Source organism: Leopardus geoffroyi, chromosome A2 (genome assembly GCF_018350155.1).
Source record: "Leopardus geoffroyi isolate Oge1 chromosome A2, O.geoffroyi_Oge1_pat1.0, whole genome shotgun sequence".
Taxonomy (NCBI): domain Eukaryota; kingdom Metazoa; phylum Chordata; class Mammalia; order Carnivora; family Felidae; genus Leopardus; species Leopardus geoffroyi.
Window position 1 is genome coordinate 147068811 of NC_059331.1, and position 20416 is coordinate 147089226.

General features: G+C 45.4%; 2 protein-coding genes across 4 annotated transcripts in view; both read right to left on the reverse strand.

The window, feature by feature from the left end:
* Nucleotides 1–4561, reverse strand: part of COPG2 (COPI coat complex subunit gamma 2) — a 114892-nt gene extending 110331 nt beyond the window's left edge. The window contains exons 1-3 of the mRNA XM_045495660.1: nt 4432–4561; nt 3226–3278; nt 2365–2445 (exon numbers count right to left, since the gene is read on the reverse strand). Coding sequence (XP_045351616.1) covers nt 2365–2445; nt 3226–3278; nt 4432–4468 — 171 coding nt within the window. The 5' untranslated portion in view covers nt 4469–4561. The remainder of the gene's footprint in view (nt 1–2364; nt 2446–3225; nt 3279–4431) is intronic.
* Nucleotides 4562–4799: 238 nt separating this feature from the next.
* On the reverse strand, nt 4800–19991 carry TSGA13 (testis specific 13). 3 transcript variants are annotated; one of them, XM_045495666.1, is made up of 8 exons: nt 19895–19991; nt 18586–18756; nt 15534–15612; nt 13572–13643; nt 12455–12661; nt 7390–7529; nt 6722–6849; nt 4800–5072 (listed from the first exon to the last, which is right to left on the reverse strand). In XM_045495666.1, exons 2-8 carry the CDS (start codon nt 18606–18608, stop codon nt 4903–4905), a joined length of 819 nt encoding a protein of 272 aa, XP_045351622.1. In that variant the 5' UTR covers nt 18609–18756; nt 19895–19991; the 3' UTR covers nt 4800–4902. The 3 variants fall into 3 exon arrangements, with proteins under 3 accessions (XP_045351622.1, XP_045351623.1, XP_045351621.1); XM_045495667.1 differs by lacking the exon at nt 19895–19991 and adding an exon at nt 19710–19872 and having other exon boundaries at nt 4800–5069; XM_045495665.1 differs by lacking the exon at nt 19895–19991 and adding an exon at nt 19710–19866.
* Between the last annotated feature and the right edge of the window lie 425 nt (nt 19992–20416).

Genomic DNA, 20416 nt, shown 5'->3' on the forward strand with positions numbered 1-20416 from the left:
CCACAAGATCATGACCTGAGCCAAACTGGGACACTCAGCCACCCAGGTGCCCCTACAATCATTTAAATCAGAGTACCCAACTTGCTCACCAACAACAGATTTCCCCCTCTTTCTTTCATAAATATGTAGGGAATACACACAAGTCCATGCACTTTTCAGTCCTATCAACAGGCCCTAAGTCTCTACTTTTTGACTTGAAATTTAGAATATATGAATAGGCCAACTGCGGTAGAAATTTAGAAGTATTTTTCCATAAAGCATTACCAACAACTAGACAAAAGATTAAACTAAGGTTCCCAAACCTGTTTCCGTAGTTGACTGTGTTTATCTTATTATACTGGTAATTTCCTTATCAACATAATTAAATGTTCCAACATGAGTTGCTCAGCAAAGAGGCATTGGCCAATATAAAAGTATATGCTACTTGGGGCACCTGGGTGGCTCAGTCGGTTAAGCATCCTGCTTCGGCTCAGGTCATGATCTTGCCCTTTGTGAGTTCAAGCCCTATGTGGGCTCTGTGCTGACAGCTGAGAGCCTGGAACCTACTTCGGATTCCGTCTCCCTCTCTCTCTGCTCCTCCCCCACTCGTGCTCTGTCTCTCCCTCTCCCTCTCTCTCTCCCTCTCTCTCTCTCCCTCTCTCTCAAAAATAAATAAACATTAAAAGATAAATAAAAAATTAAAAAAAGTATATGCTACTCTGCACCAACTTCATCTACTGTAAACTCTGCTTATAGGGGCGCGTGGGTGGCTCAGTCAGTTAAGCATCCGACTTCAACTCAGGTCATGAATTCAAGTTCATGGGTTCAAGCCTGCATCGGGCTCTGTGCTGACAGCTGGGAGCCTGGAGCCTGCTTCAGATTCTGTGTCTCACTCTCTCTGTCCCTCCCCAGCTCACACTCTGTCAAAAATAAATAAACTTTAAAAAAAAAAAAAAAGAAAGAAAGAAACTCTGCTTATATAATGGATTTAGTCAAGGACACAATGTGTGCTACAAAAAATTAAATCAGGGGCGCCTGGGTGGCTCAGTCGGTTAAGCGTCCGACTTCGGCTCAGGTCACGATCTTGTGGTCCGTGAGTTCGAGCCCCGTGTCAGGCTCTGGGCTGATGGCCCAGAGCCTGGAGCCTGCTTCCGATTCTGTGTCTCCCTCTCTCTCTGCCCCTCCCCCGTTCATGCTCTGTCTCTCTCTGTCTCAAAAATAAATAAATGTTAAAAAAAAAAAAATTAAAAAAAAAAATTAAATCAAACAGACTTTGCTTTAAGTGTTTCTAATATGGTACCACGGAGGGATAGGATGTTTGTGGAGGAATGTATTTTATGGAAAAGTATGCACTCGATGCTCAGTCTCCATTTGCAAATTACAAACCATTAAGTCTCTGAATGAGGCCTTCAGTCATGAAATACAGTAAAAGTAAAAGATATTCTCAGGGAATTCAAATTGGAAACCACAGTCTTCTTACCACCATATGTAAACCACTGGAAGTCTGTGTGTGTGTGTGTGTGTGTGTGTGTGTGTGTGTGTGTGTGAATCTAAGAAACAAAATCACATTTTCTAAGCTCCTAGACATTTCATGACACTTTTTTAGTCCGAAGCAAAACAAACCAAAGCACAAGAAAAAACAAAATTAATAACAATAACAGCAAACAGAATCTATGTTCCATCACAGCAAATACTTTTGTTGGTTTTCTCTGTTACATCCCCAGTGCCTAAAGCAGCATAGGAGTCAGCAGGTGTCTTACAAATATTTGCTGAATGACCGAATGAAAACTATTCCCGAATGTATGTGTCCAGGACTATTCGCAACGCTCTACACTCATTACCTCATTGAATCATTACAACTTTATAAAACAGGTATTACCATAATCACCATTTATAGAAAAGGACATTAAGGCACGAAATGGTTAAACTCAGAATCATTCTGCTTGCCATGGTACAGTAGGGATAATAAATAAAATCTATTAAAATCAGAGCTTGAAAAACATCACTATTATATTCCTCCCCCTCCAAAAAAAGGTAAAATATCTATCTGGAATTTGTCGAAGATTTTGTACTACGTCTTTGGGGGGACGTAAAGACCTCTGAAAACAAATCTGAACAACACGCTTGAACATGAACTAATGCTTGTTAAATTCAAATTGATGTTGAGAATCTACCACGTGCTTGGCTGGTCTGGAACCTCATGAATAAAACAGAGGTATGTCATAATCCTTGTCCTCAAGAAGTTTTACATATCATTACCTTAATCAAACCCTGCAGACTTTTAAATTAAGTGAATGTAAAAAAATAAATAACGATACTTTCCAGAAAGTGCTTCACTGCATGTTATTCCAGGAAACAAATCTGAAGAAAATCAAAATAGTCTACCTGGTTCAGTAAGTAAAGAATCTTTGTAAGAATATGTAAACATCTTCTTGGATTGATGGGTGTTTCATTGAATATACGAGCCTATGGGGACAAAAAGCATTGTTACACTAGTATATTTTCTATCACAGATTTCTATCACAGATTGCAAAAAATCAACTGTAATCAAACAGACATATTCTAATAAACATAAAATAAACATATTTTAATCACAATATCCAAATAATGTTGTTTACAGTTTTCAATCCATCATACTATATGATACATGATTAGATAAGGCCTTGACTTTCTACCTACACTAACTCCTTCCCTTCGATCTAGTACGTCAATTTTATGGGCTTTATGTGTTAAGTAAGAATCACAGTACTTATCTACACCATTTGAAAACAATTAATGTCCACAACTTCCTTCAGTAACCTTACACTAAACACCTCTTTAGCATTGTATTTAAAATTATCACCATGTAGCCGAGTCTACATGTTTTTGCATTTCTATAAATTCTAGACCTGCTTCTGATTAAGTAACCCCTCTTCCTTTTCCCTCAAGTCTATATTCTCTGAACACAGTTATTATATTCTTCAATTCTTATTTTTGATCATAGTATTCAAGCAGCTCTCTGCCCACCATCTAAAATGGAATAGAAAAGAAAGAACACAGGGTGCCAGCTCAGGTCATGATCTCAGGGTCTGTGAATTTGAGTCCCCCATGGGGTTCTCTGCTGTCAGCACAGAGCCCACTTCGGATTCTCTGTCCTCCTCCCTCTCTCTGCCCTTAACCCGCTTGTGCTCTCTCTATATATTATCTCTCCCTCAAAAATAAATAACTTAAAAAAACACACACACACAATACAGTTCCAAGTCATACCTCCTGTAAGACAGCACTCTTCTCCAGATGCCGAAAAGGATTGGAGCCACTACCTATGTCATAAACAAGAAATGTCTTTAACAGCTGTCCTAGACAAACTTATCTACAGAAGGGTATTGATTGCTTGGGGTATCTCACCTAAGTGAAGTGACCATTTGGATATCACAGTGACAACCATTACTATTATGAATATAAACTGAATAAAATCATTTTGATCCTGGTACTAGCTGTCATTGCTATCCTTATAAGATCTCGTACTTCTGTTTTGCAGGAACTCTGCCCAAAACGAGTGTCTTCTTTCCCTGTCCTCTTTTTACATGAATGTTACAAGTATATGTCATGTGCACACAGCTAAGATTAATGAGATTGTGGTAGGGCCCTTTGGATTTCCCTAAAGGCAAGCACTATCTTTGGTGTTTCCAACAATTTCTGCCAGGCAGAAAAGAGTTTAGCAAAGAATCCTACAAAGCTGAAAGGGGCCGTGGAGACTTACTAACCCAAACCTCGACCACACCACGGGAGAGCACCAAACATTGAGGGCTTTGGGTTTGGGGATTGGGGTTTTTTTGTTGTTGTTGTTTTTAGGTGGCTTGACATCTTCCCCATTTGCTCTGGACCAAAGACGGGTTATCAAGAACGCAACTGACTTTTGGATGCCGGAGCATTAAACGACCGATGTACCAGGGGGCAGTCTTAACCCCCCTGGGAAGACTGGAAGGTACAAGGCGCCTCCAAGTTCATACACACACAAGTCCCATCGAGCCCAGACCCACTCTGGGCCTCCCACTACCAGCGCCCCCCCGCCTCGCCCACGCGCGCACCCACTCCCTCCGCCACGCGCCGTAGGCCCGCCTCCTCTGCGGGCAGCCCACCCCAGGCGAGCGCGGCGGAGGCGGCTCCGAGGGGCTGCGCCCAGGGGAGGGGGCGGGAGCGGGGGGCGGGGCCGCCGAGCTGCCCAAGCGGCGCGCGGGCGCGGGGCGGGAGCGCGCGACCCGAGGGGAGGCTCCGGCGCCCGGGGGAGGGGCTAGGGGCAGGCCCCCGGCTGCAGCAGAGCGGAGCCGGGCGGAGGGAGGAGCGGGCTCCAACTCCGGCCCCCTGGCACACCGGCGCCCACGCCTTCGGGTCCGCGGCCCCCAAGAGCAGGTGGCGGCGGGCGAGGAAGGGGCCCCCGCGGCGGAGGGTGGGCGTCAGAAGCCCAGCGCGTACCAGACTCCTCGTCCTTCTTGTCGAATTTTTTAATCATCTTGGACGACTTCCCAGCGCCCAGACCCACCGCAACCGTCCCAGGCGCCGCAGCCGGCGAGCGGAAGAGGCTGCAGGAAGGCCGGCCCCGTGCTCTGGAGCCGGTTGGGTCGCTGTCCCGTCACTCGGGGAGAAGGCCCGCCCTTCCCCGGCTGTCGCGGCCGCTCTCGTCCCCTGGGGACGCGGCCACGCCCTCTCCTCCTCCCCCAGCCGGGCGGAGGCGGGGCCAGGCGCTGGGCCCCCGGGGCTGCGTCCTGGCCCCTACCGCCACGGGTCTGAGCTGGGGCTAGCCCCGGCCCACCCAGCCAGCCACAGGGCAACCCAAGCCCGGAGCGGGCAGAATGCGATTTTATTTGGTTGGCACGTCGTGGATGGCGACTTCCGCAGGCCCCTTAGTCTCTGGAGACCGAAGCGAGAGGCCTGGAGGATTTGTTTTCACTTGATGACAGTGGCGTTTTTTATAATCCACTGCTGGGCCCTTCCATTGCGGAAGGCGTTCTCTCCTGGCACAGTTGTGGTGGGTTTCTCTTCCAGGAGCGATGAAAGGGTTAGTGGTTCCCAAATCATCTTGGAAGTCGGCATGTCACTCCCTGACTTGGCGACTGCTGTTAACAAAGCACAGGGCACCTTAGTGAATGTACCCATCCAGACGATCTGGAAGGACACCCAATGTGAGGCAAGAAAGAGACCCACTTGGAGGGACCAGAAAGCTGGTCTTTACTCTTAGCAAGAGGGTAAAGTTCGGATCACAGACTACCATGCCCAACCTTCTTTATAGTTCTGGATTCCTTCCCTTCATCAAAACCCAGTTTAAAATACTGCCAGTTTAGTCTTCCCTGTTTCATCCCACCCCTTTCAAATGATTCCTTCTGCAACCATGTGGACACCCAGGTAACTCTTACTAAGGTGCATTCACTTGTATTCATACTCTTCTTAGTCTTTTCCTAAAGTGGAGGTGGTTTTCAGTTCTCCTGAGAGTGTAACCAAGAAAATGTTACTGCCTTTGGTTTCAGTGTCATCACTTTACCCAGATTCTCTTTTAACGTCTGCCTGTTCTTGGAAGCTTCCATGGCGGGCTCCTCTTGCTTCCACTCCTCCCCACTTTTTGGATGCGTTATGCCTTGTAAATATCCCTTGACTCGGCTTCCTTATTCCTACTGCGATCGCCTTAATTCGGGCCCTGTCCTCTAACTCCTGGACAGCCTCCTAATCAGGCCCCATCCAAACCTTCTCTGTGTAATCTTTATTTGGATGCCTGGTAAACAAGGAAAGTGATTGGCTACTGGCAGAAGGAGGGCTGGCTGGCGGTCTCTTTTGCTTGAAGTGGAGACATTGTCTCAACTTCACAGACCCATTCTTTAGGGAAAGCACCACTATGGGCTCTTCAGATACTGTTATGTAAGGTAAATATGTACTCACTTTTCTTGAGGGAAACTGTAAAGTCGCCAGAAATCTAATAATTGTTGCAGACTGAGATATTAAGTGTTCTGTTCAGAAATGTAAATTAGGTAGATCATTAACAGGTTCTTGCCTGTTAATGATCTACCCAATTTACATTTTAATTTTCAATTATTATAAATTTGACTAAGTGTATGTCAGAAAAAAAAATGTAACTAGTATATCAAACCCATGATGTCAGTGATGTAGTATTAGGACAGGAACACACACACACACACAAACAAACAGGGGCACCTGGGTGGTTCAGTTACTTGAGCATCCGACTCTTAATTTCGGCTCGGGTCGTGATCTCATGGTTCCTGGGTTCGAGCCCCGTCTCAGTCTCCGTGCTAATAGCACTGAGCCTGCTTGGGATTCTCACTCTCTCCCTCTTTCTGCCCTCCCCCCCCCCCCACACACACACATCCTCCCAACCTCATTCCCTCTCTCTCAAAATAAATAAATAAATAAATAAACATTTTAAAAAAGAAAAAACCAAAAACCTTTTAAAGAAAAACATTATATGAGTAAGGGCAAATAACACATCAATATGGTGAAAACTATTAGAGTGGTAGGTGATGTCGTCTGGGAAACACCACACTGGAGCTTTCTTGAAATTTGAGGGTTTAAATGGGATCCAAAGCCTAGTGCCACCTGGGCCTCTTAACAGTTGTTAGCTTCCATGCTATGAGAAAAAATAGTCTCCAGAACCTCCACGAGACTTGTTGATTTGCCCTTTTCTCTTGTCCCCCAAAATTTGTGCCTCCTGCCCACATCTCAGATCTGTAAGCCATTGCTTTGAAAGAAAGAAGCTTACCAGCTTTCTTCATATGTCTTTCACAGACTGAAGCAAAGTTGAGCTGAGGGTACATTTTTTTCTGTTTCTGCAAAGCACAGACCTTCATATACTGCCCGTCACTTTTGAAATCATCGTAGGTGGAAAACCTTCACAAAGAAAGCTCATTTAGTAGATCCTAGGGCAGGGGGTTAATGGAACCAGTCACTACTTTATCAGATTCTGGGGGAGGAGAAAGGACAGTGACTAGATGGTGTTCTTTGGTGGGAGTATTGCTCCGTGGAAGGGAAGTTTCTAGAACCTAGCATTGTAAACCTGTGCAGGAACTCCAGAATCTCTTAGCTCTTCCCCAAATTAGATGTGGGCTGCTCCTACAACTCATTTCAAATGAAATCTCACAGCACCTTGTTCCTAAACTGCAGCCCTTTATATGCCCTAAGAGAAAATTTTGTTCTTTTTCTCACAGAGATCTTTGAGTACTTCTTGTCACTCTCGAAAATCATTCTTAGTGAAAAACCTTAGTTTTGCATTATTAACTCTCATTAGGGTCTAAACGAGGTTGGGGGTCATGTAGGGAAGCTGTCTCATCACTATGCAGTTATATATATTTCCTACAATCAAAAGTTTTTGTTAAGTTGTGATGAAAAGAGCAGCATGAGTAAGGAAAAGAGAGGAAGGAAAATATTCACCTAAACCACTGTTCTTGCTTGGATGTAGGATCAGCCAACAGGGTCACAGGAAAGGTTTGTTTCAGCTCAGATCTTAACTTTTTTTTCTGAGACATCAGGGGTAGGCAGAAGTTCTCAGGAGGGTTGTGCTGGTAACCTTCCTGCAGCAGAGGGAAGAAGGGTCAGTGAAGGAGGAAGCTGAACCCTTGGGACTGAACTAAGTTCCCGGACTAAGCTTCAATTCCTCTGAAAGAATGCGACAAACCCTGCCAGAGAGGGGAAGTGGGGACTGAAACCAAAAGAAGAGGAAGCCGTTCCCTGAGTGGGCTAAAACACTAGACCCCCTTATCCATGGAAGATACATTCCAAGACCCCCAGTGGATGCCGAAAACCATGAAGGGTACCAAACCCTAGACATATACTATCTTTTTTCCCTATACATACATATGATAACGTTTAATGTATAAATGAGGCACAGTGAGGGATTAATAGCAATAACCAATAAAATAGAATAATTATAATGTAACAAAGGTTATGTGAACGTGGTCTCTCTCTCTCTAAAAATAGCGTAATGTACTGACCCTTCTTCCTGTGATGATGTGAGAAGGTAAAATGCCTACATGATGAAATGAGGGAATGGCATATGCACTGGGACTTAGCATTAGTCCCTCTTGATTAGATTATACCCAATTTGATTGTGGGTAACTGAAACCCTGCAAAGGTAAACCACAGATGAGGGCTGGGGGTGCGGGGGGTGGGAACGGGTGTACCTATTTGCTTTGTTGTCAAAAAACTTGTCCAAAGCTTGGTCAGTTTCCTAAGTAATTGACTGGACTTGCCCAGTGGCCCTTTGAAGTGAACAGCAGAGGAATTTACCCAGTTTTGAGAAGGATTCAATTAGTGAATCGCTTAGGAAGCCAAGCATTTGGTACTAAATTGGGAGATAGATCCATGGGACCCTACCTTCCTTTCTCAAAGATGACTGCCTCATTCACATTCCCTTCTCTGTCTGCAGTGAAAAGGTCACAGAATGGGATGTTTTGTGAGGTAATAATTTCATCATTACTAAAGGTCATAGAATCAAAGACTTTCAGAAAAGCTCTTAAAGGTCATCCAGTCTAACCATTCATCTGACCCCCTAATCCCCTCCACAATATTACTACTAAGTAAGTGGTCAATCTTCCTACACCTAAAAGCCCAACCTGTTTCACCTTTGCTCAGCTGTTAGCTATCTCCCTGTAACTTTGACCCTGCAGCTCAAACAGAACAAATCCAATGTCTCTTCTGCAGGGTCCTTAAAGAATTTGAAGAGATCCATCACGTCCCTCCTAAGCTCATTCTCCTCTCTTAGGCTCAACATTGCCAGTATTTTGAACTTTCTTTCATGCGATGTGGCTTTGCGCTCCCTCTCCTTCTGCTTTTTCTCATCGTAACTCATTTGAGAAAGCGACCGTTTATAATCTTTCTAATATGCGACAATCTGAAATGAAAACAATATGCTAGCAACCGTGGGACCATCACCTTGTTAAAGACTCTATTCAAATGTCATCACCTCTTCCAGGAGCCTTGCCTAACTACACCATCTAAAATTGCCTCTCACGCTCATTGTGCTTCATTCCCTTATCCTGCTTTGTCATGGCACTTAGCCCATTATATAGTATCTGTGTGATTGTTTGCATGTTGATGGTCTGTCTACCTCACTAAAATTAAACATCATTCAGGCAGTCCTTGGGGTAGTCACTGATGTATCCCTAATATGCGTAACAGTGCCTGGCACAAAGTAGGTGCTCCATAAATACTCGTTGAATGAACGAAAGAACGAATGAATGACTAGGCTGATTAAATAACAACAGTGAGCTTCTTCTCATAGAATTTTAAAGCCTCTTTAAAAAAAAAAAATACTTCCGGGGCGCCTGGGTGGCTCAGTCGGTTGAGCGTCCGACTTCGGCTCAGGTCACGATCTCGCGGTCCGTGAGTTCGAGCCCCGCGTCGGGCTCTGGGCTGATGGCTCAGAGCCTGGAGCCTGCTTCCGATTCTGTGTCTCCCTCTCTCTCTGCCCCTCCCCTGTTCATGCTCTGTCTCTCTCTGTCTCAAAAATAAACGTTAAAAAAAAATTAAAAAAAAAAATACTTCCTGTTGAACCATGTCTTTTAAATGCTGTCCTTGTTCTCTTTAAGCTCTTCCAGTTTGGAGGAACTTCCGTTCACGTTACCTCAACAAATAGAGATTTTACTCTAAAAAAGCACATGTGCCTAGGAACGAAGTCATAGCTAACAATCTGGCCACAAAAAGAGCAGAAACTCTGCAGAGCTAGATCTCACAGCAGAAAAACAGGAACGGAAAAGTATTTGGAATCCAAAACAGCACTAGCTAAGGACTACAACAGCATGAGTTTGTGTAGCTCGTCTCTAGCCCCATATCATTAGCCTGTCTCCTACTTTCTTCCTGTCTGCTTCCCCCTCTCTCTGTGTTCACTCCCTACCTTTACCCTGTATCTTTCTCCTCCCTGTAGCTTCTGCTTGTTTGTTTCTACTTCCCTGTAACTTCAACCTGCCCCTCCTCTGCTTTGGTGGTCCCTGCACTACCCTCCTCCTCCTGGTTTGATTTTTTTCTGGCCTCTTTCTACCTGCCCCGTCGGCTTTCACTCTTACCACCTTGATCTTCCCCTTTTCCAGACCCAGAGGCATGGAAGCAGGACTCTGGCCTGGGGATTTGGGTTGTTGGTAGGTTGGCTGGTTTTGGTGTTGGTTTGGCTTCTGGCTTTGGGGGTTTTTTGTTGGTTTTCATTTGGGGGTACCAATTTACACCACAGGTCACCGATCAGCCTATGAATTTTGATTCACTGGCTCTGGTGCCCTCCTGCCCCCACCTCAGGTCCCCAGCCAGTTGCACAAAAGAGGATCTCTCAGGGCATCCTTTTCTTCATGGACTATGGTGGGGCCATTTCACTTAGAAGGGACTGTGAGGATAGTAATCACTTATAGACATGCCATCTCCGTTCTTCAACTTGCCTACTGGAACCCACCCTCCTCTAACACACATGCCTGGGCGTAGCAAAAGAATGCTTCTTCTGTGTACGATCTTTGGCTCACCAAAGACCGTCACTTTTGTTTGGCAAGAGAAAGGGGGGTGGGTTGCAGTATGAATACGAAAGAAGCATTCTAGATGGGCATATCCTTCTTCTTGAACTTGTTGCTGACAGTCCATAGAACTACCATGGTGTCAGTCTTTGACAATCGGCGCCTTAACTCTATTAATACAATTTGACTGGCAGCACAGTGTGCTCATGAATATGATCAGGTCCTGCGTGTGATTTGCACAAAGTTCCAGCTGTCGGAAGAAAGCTCGTCTTGCACCAAGTTAGATGATAGTCTTGTATTTCCTTCTCTACCTTGAGCAGGACCATCTTAGCCTGGCATTTGTTCCTTTCTCGTTGTACATTGCCCATCACCATGAGAAGTAACCACTGAGTTGACATCCAAAGGGCACAAATTCTGAGACTCAAGAGACCATGGGCAATGAATTAATTAGCCCATATTCAGCATATATCATTGCATATTAGCATTTTATCCCCCATTTGGAGAGGAATCTTTTACCGGCATTCCTCTAGCAACTAAGGAAATACTAACCTCAAGTTCACCACTTTGTGTTACAAGGGTCTGTCTCAGGTAATTTCTGTTATAATTAGATTCTTTTGTTTGCACTTTCACTTTATTTAATTTCTTCTTGTTATATGAGGCCTGCTCTCAAGGCTGTCAAGATCTTTTTTAGATCCCGATTCCTAAATATCTTTTAAATTGATTTTCTTCACTTCCTCGGCTATTCATTTAGTTCAATTCTTCAGCATCTCTCCCCTTAGCTGTTGTAGTAACATCACAATGAATCTTTCTGATTTGTATCTCTTCCCCAACGAACACAACTTTCTCCTCCCAAAAACGGTCTTTCTAAAATGCCAATTTGATTGTGCCTTTTATGTCCTGCCATTTACTCTCTTACATCTCTGTAAGTGCTCCTCACTTTCTTGTGTCTTCATGTGTCTGCCTTTCCCTCTGATGGGGGTATTCTGTTCTTTTGCCAAGGATCATATCCTCTGTAAAACCTCCCGGATCACTCCCTTTCCTCCGACAAAGATACTAATCTCTATGTGAGTTCTATATCTTGCATATTCTTTTATTATCCATATATCCTGGTATGTTATAATAACTTTTCTATTTCTCATTTATTGATCAGTCTCTCCTACTAGTCTCCAAGTTCCTTCAAGATAGAAACTGTCCTAGGGGCGCCTGGGTGGCGCGGTCGGTTAAGCGTCCGACTTCAGCCAGGTCACGATCTCGCGGTCCGGGAGTTCGAGCCCCGCCTCGGGCTCTGGGCTGACGGCTCGGAGCCTGGAGCCTGCTTCCGATTCTGTGTCTCCCTCTCTCTCTCTGCCCCTCCCCCGTTCATGCTCTGTCTCTCTCTGTCCCAAAAATAAATAAATGTTGAAAAAAAAATTTAAAAAAAAAAAGATAGAAACTGTCCTGAAAGCATCCTTATATCTTAGTTCTTTGTTTAGCATGTGTTCAGCAACTGTTTACCGGATTGAACGTGAACTTCTGCAGTGTAGAACCGAGTCCCAAACGTCCGGCTGTTGTGATGGTACATCCTCTGCTGTGTTCCTCTCCCCTTCTCCTGACACCCAAAGCCGTGGGTATAAAGCATAATCCTTTCCCCATCTCCCGTTTGGTTGTTTCTGTTCCTCGTTCCTCATTTCCTGGTTTATCCTTTGCCACTTTACCCTCAACCCGAAAGCCAGTGGCTGGTTCACCTTTGGGGAATTACAAACTAAATGTCTTTGGCCAGGGAGGAACAATTGCTAGTTAGGACCCTCTTTTCTCCACGCAGTGGAGTTTCATGACACGAGCTTGTGCAATTCTGGTTCTGAGCCTCTCCAGCTTCTTTGTGTGTGCAATACACAGCAAGGCAGAAGAAGGAAGAAGATGGCTCCTGACCCCATCTTCCGCGTTAACTTAATTCCCTCTTCAAGCCACCTGCTGATGCCTCAGGGTCCTTCCTCAGGGTGCCAGGAAGCCCCCCCAGGCGCCATTACCTTGAGCAGCAATTCCTTGGGAAAGTATTTGGGTGCGATGTTCTTTCCTTGCTGGTCGAATGGGCAGGGAAGTGGGTTGTTGGTCATAATCAGTAAGGTCTTATCCTGATCATACTCTGTTACTTTTAATGTGAAGCTTTTGATTTTCCCGTTTCGAGCCAGGAACTTCTGCAGGGCAGTGGGCTTCAAAGGCTCATAGTACTGGGCCTGAGCAACACAGAGGTTTCCAGAGAGACAAAGGGATTAGATCAAGAGAAGATTAATCAATTGGCTAGTCTTCAGCCTCTGTGGGGGAGGGACAGATGCTGCACAGGGGCCGGACAAATCTGCTCTGAAGCAGATTTTACAGAAATCTGCTTGGTTTTACAGAAAACGTCTGAAGCCCTCTGTCCCTCTCTGCCCTCAGAACATTCCCCACAAATAGACAGAGGGGTGAGGAAGTGAGATGGGAGGGAAGGTTCCCACATAAAAGGAGCGAGATGACTTAGTCCTTCTGAAAAAGTGTAACATCGTGCCCAACACAATGGGGCAAACAGAAGCTTCCATGTCAAACCTAGGTGGCCTTCTAGAAGTCTGTTTGAGGCAAAGGGAGAGATCGCCAGGCACCAAAGCTCCTTCCTTGTTCCGGGATACCAACACAGCCCCTCTCTCCATCTCCCCACCCACCAAGAGTTCTCCACGGGCACAACCACATTAACATGCATAATAAGCACGACCTTATAAAGGAAAAGCAGTCACAAAAGACTGCGTGTCATTTAAGACGTGGTGGGGGAAGGGGCGGTCCCGCTAAATTTGCTTTTCCATCCCTAGGAGGGAGGCAGAGGATTGGCGAGGGAGAGAATAGAATACCTCCTATTAGAAATAGGTTTTCTCCACTTAAAAAAAAAAAATCAGCTGCAGCCAACACCTCCTTCCCACCTCCTCCCTCGTCCCTCCCTATCACCGTACCCAGCACTGCCACGGGCCTGGTGTCCTAGGACAGCCCTGCTTTCCTGTCCCAGGAGTCAGCGCGGTCACAGAAGCTGGCGGCACCAGGAGGCATTTGGGATACCCTAGCAGTGGCCCTGCTGCTGAACCCTTAAGGATCTTGGCGGGGATGAATGCTTTTTCCACCTACCATATTTGGATGGACTGTGTATTCCTGAAGGTTCTTCAGGACAAATTTTGAAGGCCCGACTGCGTCAAAAATCTAGAGACAATAATTGAGATCAGGAGTTTCAAGTTGCGCCTGTCCTAAACAGCATTCCGTTCCTTGCCTCACCTCACCCTAGGCTGACTAAAAACCGGTCAGAAGAACAAAGTACTCCCAGTTTTGTACCCTGGGATCCCGGGATGCGGCCACAGCAAGGAGAGCTACAGTTCCGAGGCATCCTGACAGGGAAGCTTGTACGTGGAAAAGGTGGGCCTGCTTTATTATGAATGTCAGATAAAGCTGTGGGGGAGGGAAGTGGGTAAAGGGCAGCGTTAACGTTCAGATGGGGACAAATCACTCCAAGGGATCGCACCTCTTCCTTCTGCCTTTTCCATTTCGATAGGGGTGAAATCTAGTGAAAATCAACATGGAGGACCCCCTCTCCGGGAGAAAAGCAAGTCATAAAAGGGCAACGACTGAAGGCTTGTGGTGCCAGGGAGCCCTAGGGATCACTGCCTGCCGAGCTGAAAGCAGACACACAGAGGAAGAGAGAAACAACGGTGCATTTTGCTCTTTTTGAATATTTCGACAGCACACGATTCTTCCAGAAGTGATGGCAAAAAATAATTGAATGTTGGTCATACTTTTGTCCACCGCTTTGCATTTTTCTGCCGGTGGACGTGCTGGTGATTGGCAGACTGTCGGAGGGTCGTGTCTGGTGGACGTGCCGGTGAATGGCAGACTGTTGGGGTGTCGCGTCTGGTCGTGCAGGTGCCGGGCCTTCTGCATCGCCTTCGCTGACCCCGGTGTTGCTGCCTGGCCTCTAGCTCAGCCCTAACTTATCCACGGGTGAGCCAAAAAGGATGAGGACAGAAGGAAATGAAAGCTGAGTTACCTCCTTTGGGCTTGGCATAATCGGAAATCAGAAAAAGAGGAGGAGTCACAATCCTGTGTGTGGACCAACATTTCCAAGGATTGCCATGCCCCCGAGGAGGTGATATAGTAAGCTGGGGCGCGGAGGAAACAGAACATGCACTGAGAGGTGAGGAAAGTGTGGATGTGAATGGAAAAGAGGGAAGGTGTAAGGATGGGACAGAACCGTGCAATGGCGGAAGGTGTTATGTTCCTAGAGGAAAATGCCAGAAGCTGGCAATGCCCAGGGGTGGGAGTGGGGGGGGGGGGCATGTGGACTAGGAGGAGGCCTATCAGAGCCATGCCATACATTCCATTAGGAACAATGGGAAGCAATAAATCCAAAGATGCAATGATTTAATTCTTGGAAAACTGAAATCCCTTTGTTCAAAACAAAGATGTATTAGGAATAGTCCACTTCACAGATACGCTACATATATTCAGAACCACAGAAATCTCAGGAAAACTTGAGAGAAAGATGTGAAGACTTTTCTCTTGTAGTTTTTTTAAAAATTAATTTTAGGGGGGGGAATCTCAAAGGAAAATGTTTTTACTCTTGAATTTTTCTGAAGTGTTGCATCTCAGCTCCAAATGAGTCTACGGCAGTTGACTAAGCCCACGGGAGTGTCCCAAGTGGAATATGTTTTTAGTTTTACGTTGAATTGTACTATCGTGGCTGGTAAAATAAAAGTTGGCCTGGAAAATTCACTTGAATGTGAAAAACCTGGGGAAGCAACCAAACCATCCAATGGAGTTTTGCTGCAAGAGGTGTCCATAAAGCCTAGCTAAGTAGGGTTTCTAAGATAGGCTTATGGTCCCTGGCTTCTAGCCCTGATTTGTCGCGGATACATCCCTGTCTCTTTTCTATGTCTCTGTTTCCCCTTCATAAAATTAGGATAAATTACCCTTGCTGTCTGTACAAACATTGACCGTTTCTTGCTTTTCAACAGGAGGTCTGTGAACCCCACTTCCAAAGTACTCAGAGTAACCCCAAAGAAAGACTATACATACACATTTACTAAGGCTCTTTCTCACCTCATCGTTATCAACCCCTATTCCTTTCTCACGTTTAACTGAGCTGGTTCCTGGAGTCGTTGATATGGCATCTTGGAACCTGAAAAAGCGGAAAATCCAATGGTATTTGCTTACTCAGAGGCCTGGTCGTTGGCATATTCTCAATCTCCCTCAACAAAGTTTGGGAGCCCGACTTAGAGGAGCCCAATTTGGGTGGTCACTAATTGAATATGCACGTATAGTAAAAAATAGGATTTGTTATTATCCAGCCTGCATCCTGGTGGGGGGTGGGGAACAAAACTTCAGTTCAGTGAATTCAGCAAGTGGGACCTCTTGGAGATATGATGATATCTGATAAGTTGAATTCTTCAAAAATAAGGGTGTTAGACAGCTCAAGGACATTCTTTTGGGCACCTGGACCTTTATAATATCCTTAAAGACGACCTACTGTTTTGAATGCCTACCTGCCTACTCTTCTCCACAGGGAAATGGCTCTACCTTTGCCAATAATTAACTAATGATTCCATGAAAAGGGACATTATTAGTGGAACTTCACAACTAAATTTCCAATTCTTTTTTTTTTTTTTAATTTTTTTTTCAACGTTTATTTATTTTTGGGACAGAGAGAGACAGAGCATGAACGGGGGAGGGGCAGAGAGAGAGGGAGACACAGAATCCGAAACAGGCTCCAGGCCCTGAGCCATCAGCCCAGAGCCCGACGCGGGGCTCGAACTCACGGACCGCGAGATGGTGACCTGGCTGAAGTCGGACGCTTAACCGACTGCGCCACCCAGGCGCCCCTTCCAATTCTTAATGACTATGCTTGGATTACTGGCTCCCTCTTGTACCTAACCACATCTACGTTTCTCTATCTAGAACTAAGATGGTAAAAATCATGAATGGCAAATATTCTCATACTCTGTTTTTTCTCTTAGTTTCAGATCCCCTGCCCAGATACCAGTTCCTTTTGGAGAGAAGAGGGAGGGAGGCAGAAGTTGCACTATTTAGTAATAAAGTGTTTTAGATTCCATATTTTAGATTCCATGACTAATTCCACTAAGCCCATTTACTGCCTGAACATAGGGAAAGATGCTCATCAGTAAGACTGGGTTCATGATTAAAATAAGTGGCCTGCTTCCTCCTTGGAGATAATTCCTGTTTGGGTATTAACTAGCTTACATTAAATAGAAGCCTGGGACTACCTGAAGTAGACCTCTCTCCTCTAAAAATGAGGGTGGCAGGGGCGCCTGGGTGGCTCAGTCGGTTAGGTGTCCGACTTCGGTTCAGGTCATCATCTCGCAGTCTGTGAGTTCGAACCCTGCGTCAGGCTCTGTGCTAACAGGTCAGAGCCTGGAGCCTGCTTCCGATTCTGTGTCTCCCTCTCTCGCTGCCCCTCCCCTGCTCATGCTCTGTCTCTCTCTGTCTCAAAAATAAATAAAAACATTTAAAAAAATTTTTTTAATAAAAAAATAAAAATAAATAAAAATGAGGGTGGCAGTGTAAGGAGCAAACTAAGAAAAACAGAAATAGCCAAGCTATGTAGTTGGCGGGTCAACTGCTGTAGGATGGTACGAATCATCCCCAATCCAGTATCAAGTCCCATCCAAGCATGGCTCACTTCCACCTGTCGCTGGCTCCCAACTCCATCCTTAACTCAGGCCAGACGTCTTAAAAATAGTCTCAAGGGGGGGCACCTGGGTGGCGCAGTCGGTTAAGCGTCCGACTTCAGCCAGGTCACAATCTCGCGGTCCGTGAGTTCGAGCCCCGCGTCGGGCTCTGGGCTGATGGCTCGGAGCCTGGAGCCTGTTTCCGATTCTGTGTCTCCCTCTCTCTCTGCCCCTCCCCCGTTCATGCTCTGTCTCTCTCTGTCCCAAAAATAAATAAACGTTGAAAAAAAAATTAAAAAAAAAAAAAAGTCTCAAGGGGAGCAGGTGACACATTGTGGGTAGACCAAAATAAATTCATCCCCACTTACCATCTTAAAGGTGGTACCTTTTTTATGTGTCCTACTATCTTAAGTCATCTAATAATAATATACTGTAATCTTTATTGTAGCACTTATAAAAAATGATTCTCTGTTATCTCAAAGGCAGCACAGGATCCCAGATACTCTTCTTTAAGGCCAATTTAAGGCATAGAGCTGTGGGGGAAATTCTCCTACAGCCCAGCAGTGTCCACCAGGGACAGTCTGGTGCCTTACTTTTGACAACTCTATTCTAATTGCTGCACGAAACACAGACCAAGATCCGGTTTTTGATCTGAGGACAGTCAGTCAATTAAAATATTTTTTTTTTAATTTTTTTTTTTCAACGTTTATTTATTTTTGGGACAGAGAGAGACAGAGCATGAACGGGGGAGGGGCAGAGAGAGAGGGAGACACAGAATCGGAAACAGGCTCCAGGCTCTGAGCCATCAGCCCAGAGCCTGACGCGGGGCTCGAACTCCCGGACCGTGAGATCGTGACCTGGCTGAAGTCGGACGCTTAACCGACTGCGCCACCCAGGCGCCCATCAATTAAAATATTTTTTAATGTTCATTTTTTTATTTTGAGAGAGAGAGAGAGAGAGAGAGAGCAGGGGAAGGGCAGAGAGAGATGGAGACAGAAAATCCCAAGCAGACTCCGTGCTGTCAGTGCAGAGCCCGATGCAGGGCTTAATCTCACAAACTGTGAGCTCATGCCCTAAGCCGAAATCAAGAGCTGGGCGCTTAACGGGCTGAGCCACCCAGGTGCCCCTAAAACATTTTTTTTTTCCAACGTTTATTTATTTTTGGGACAGAGAGAGACAGAGCATGAACGGGGGAGGGGCAGAGAGAGAGGGAGACACAGAATCGGAAACAGGCTCCAGGCTCCGAGCCATCAGCCCAGAGCCTGATGAGGGGCTCGAACTCACGGACCGCGAGATCGTGACCTGGCTGAAGTCAGGCGCTTAACCGACTGCGCCACCCAGGCGCCCCGTAAAACATTTTTAATGAGTCTACTCTGTGACTAGTACTGTTCAGAGTGATATGGACTACAACAAATGTTTGTATAAAATCGTCCTTATAAATTAGTTGGGCAAAGAAAAGTACACACTTGGTTTGTCTCTTTTGGCCCATCGCTGTTCACTGCTAAGTGGGTCAATCCAAGGCAAGTATTCACTCAGAGGCCAAAGTCAGTGTCTCCAAAGAGTCCAGGTTCTGTAGGGGCTCAGTTCAATCCATTTCTTCCTTAGCACACACTGTGTGTCCAGCCCCGTTCTTGATCCTGTTTTGGAAACAAGGCTGGTGGGTGCTGTTGTGAATGCAGAGAATGCACAAGACATGATGACCTTTGTCCTCAAGAACTTAGGTGGTAAACGGCGGAGTGGAAGGGGTGGGTGGGGGGAGGAAGTGACTGTTAAGTGTGAAATAGAAAGGACAAATACATGCTAGTACATTAGGTGAGTCATTTCACCTCTCGGGGCCTTAATTTCCTCATTTGTAAAAATGGAGAGAGTTAACCAAATGATTTAAAGATAATATTCTAATTCCTTTTGACAGCGCGAAGAATTTTCCTACATAAAGACCTGAAATAAAATCCATTCACTGGTTAGTGGTGGCAGAGAGTTGGGAGAGCAGCCATGCTTTAATTTACATCCCCTTTCAATACAACCACCCTCTCATAGGTTAGGTCTATAAAACCAGGGAAAGTGTGTGTATATGTTGGTGTGGGAGGGGGTGGCAGGAAGTTGCTATATTTCTTTGATATGAACAATTTAAAACGGAAGATAAAAGTTGACGGTGTACAAGCCACTATCTCGAGAAGAGAGGTCAGTGAGGCTCACGGGGATGTTTCCCAAAGGATGTGGAGCTTGAGCTGGGCCTTATAAGATGGTGTGTGAAGTCGCCTGACGGGAAGGTATTTGTCGTTGTTGTTTTAAGTAGCAAGACCTAAAAGTGGATAGGTAGGGTGGGATCAAATCATGGGGGTCTTGGTAATGAAGGAGGAACTTTGATAAGGTCTTTCAGCCCAAGCTCCTATCAAGCCCATGGGTTTGGAGGAAAGATCTGCTTTAGTGTTGAGAATGTCGATAAGTGATTATTTAAGGTTTATATCTAGTTTGTTTGTCTAGACAAAAACCCTAAAGACAATTGTCTAGAGTGTATGACTAGACTGAGGTAAACTCTGAAAGTTCCCTCAAGGGTAATAGACTAATGAGGTTTTCACCCTTTTCTCACCTTTAATTTACTGGAATCACGAGTCCAATTCATGCAGATACTGAAACTAAAATAAAAAGAAGCCACCCAACTGGAAGGTACAAATCTTGGGTTGCTTTTCTGCAACGCAGGGTGGAAAAAACCCAAATCACACAAACACAAAAATGACACCCAGACTAAAAATGGAAAGATCTGGTGTACAATACCTTGAAGGACATCAGGAGACCTTAGTTCATTGAGGAAGGAGAGATTCCTTGGCACTGAAAACTTCCGTTTTGAAAGTGTTTCATTCTTGATTCTGGAGGAGACACAGGAATTTGTGATGAACAGGCAATCTAGAATGCTCAGGTGTTCTATGTTGGAGTGAACACAAAGGCTTCAACAAAATCTGCACTGATCTGCTCCAATTTGGTTTTTTCAACCTGTGACTTCCCTGTACATACACTGACCTTGTCACCATATCTTAACTTCTACTTTATTTTTTCTTAATGTTTATTTACTTATTTTGAGAGAGAGAGCGAGAGGGAGAATACCAAGCAGGCTCTGCACTTTCAACACAGAACCCAATGCAGGGCTCAATCCCTCGAACCGTGGGATCATGACCTGAGGTGAAATCTAGAGTTGGACGCTTAACCGACTGAGCCACCCAGGCGCCCCGATCAACCTCTACTTTAACCTATTCCTCAAATACAGTGAACTTTCTCTCTTATTCCCCATACTTAAAACCC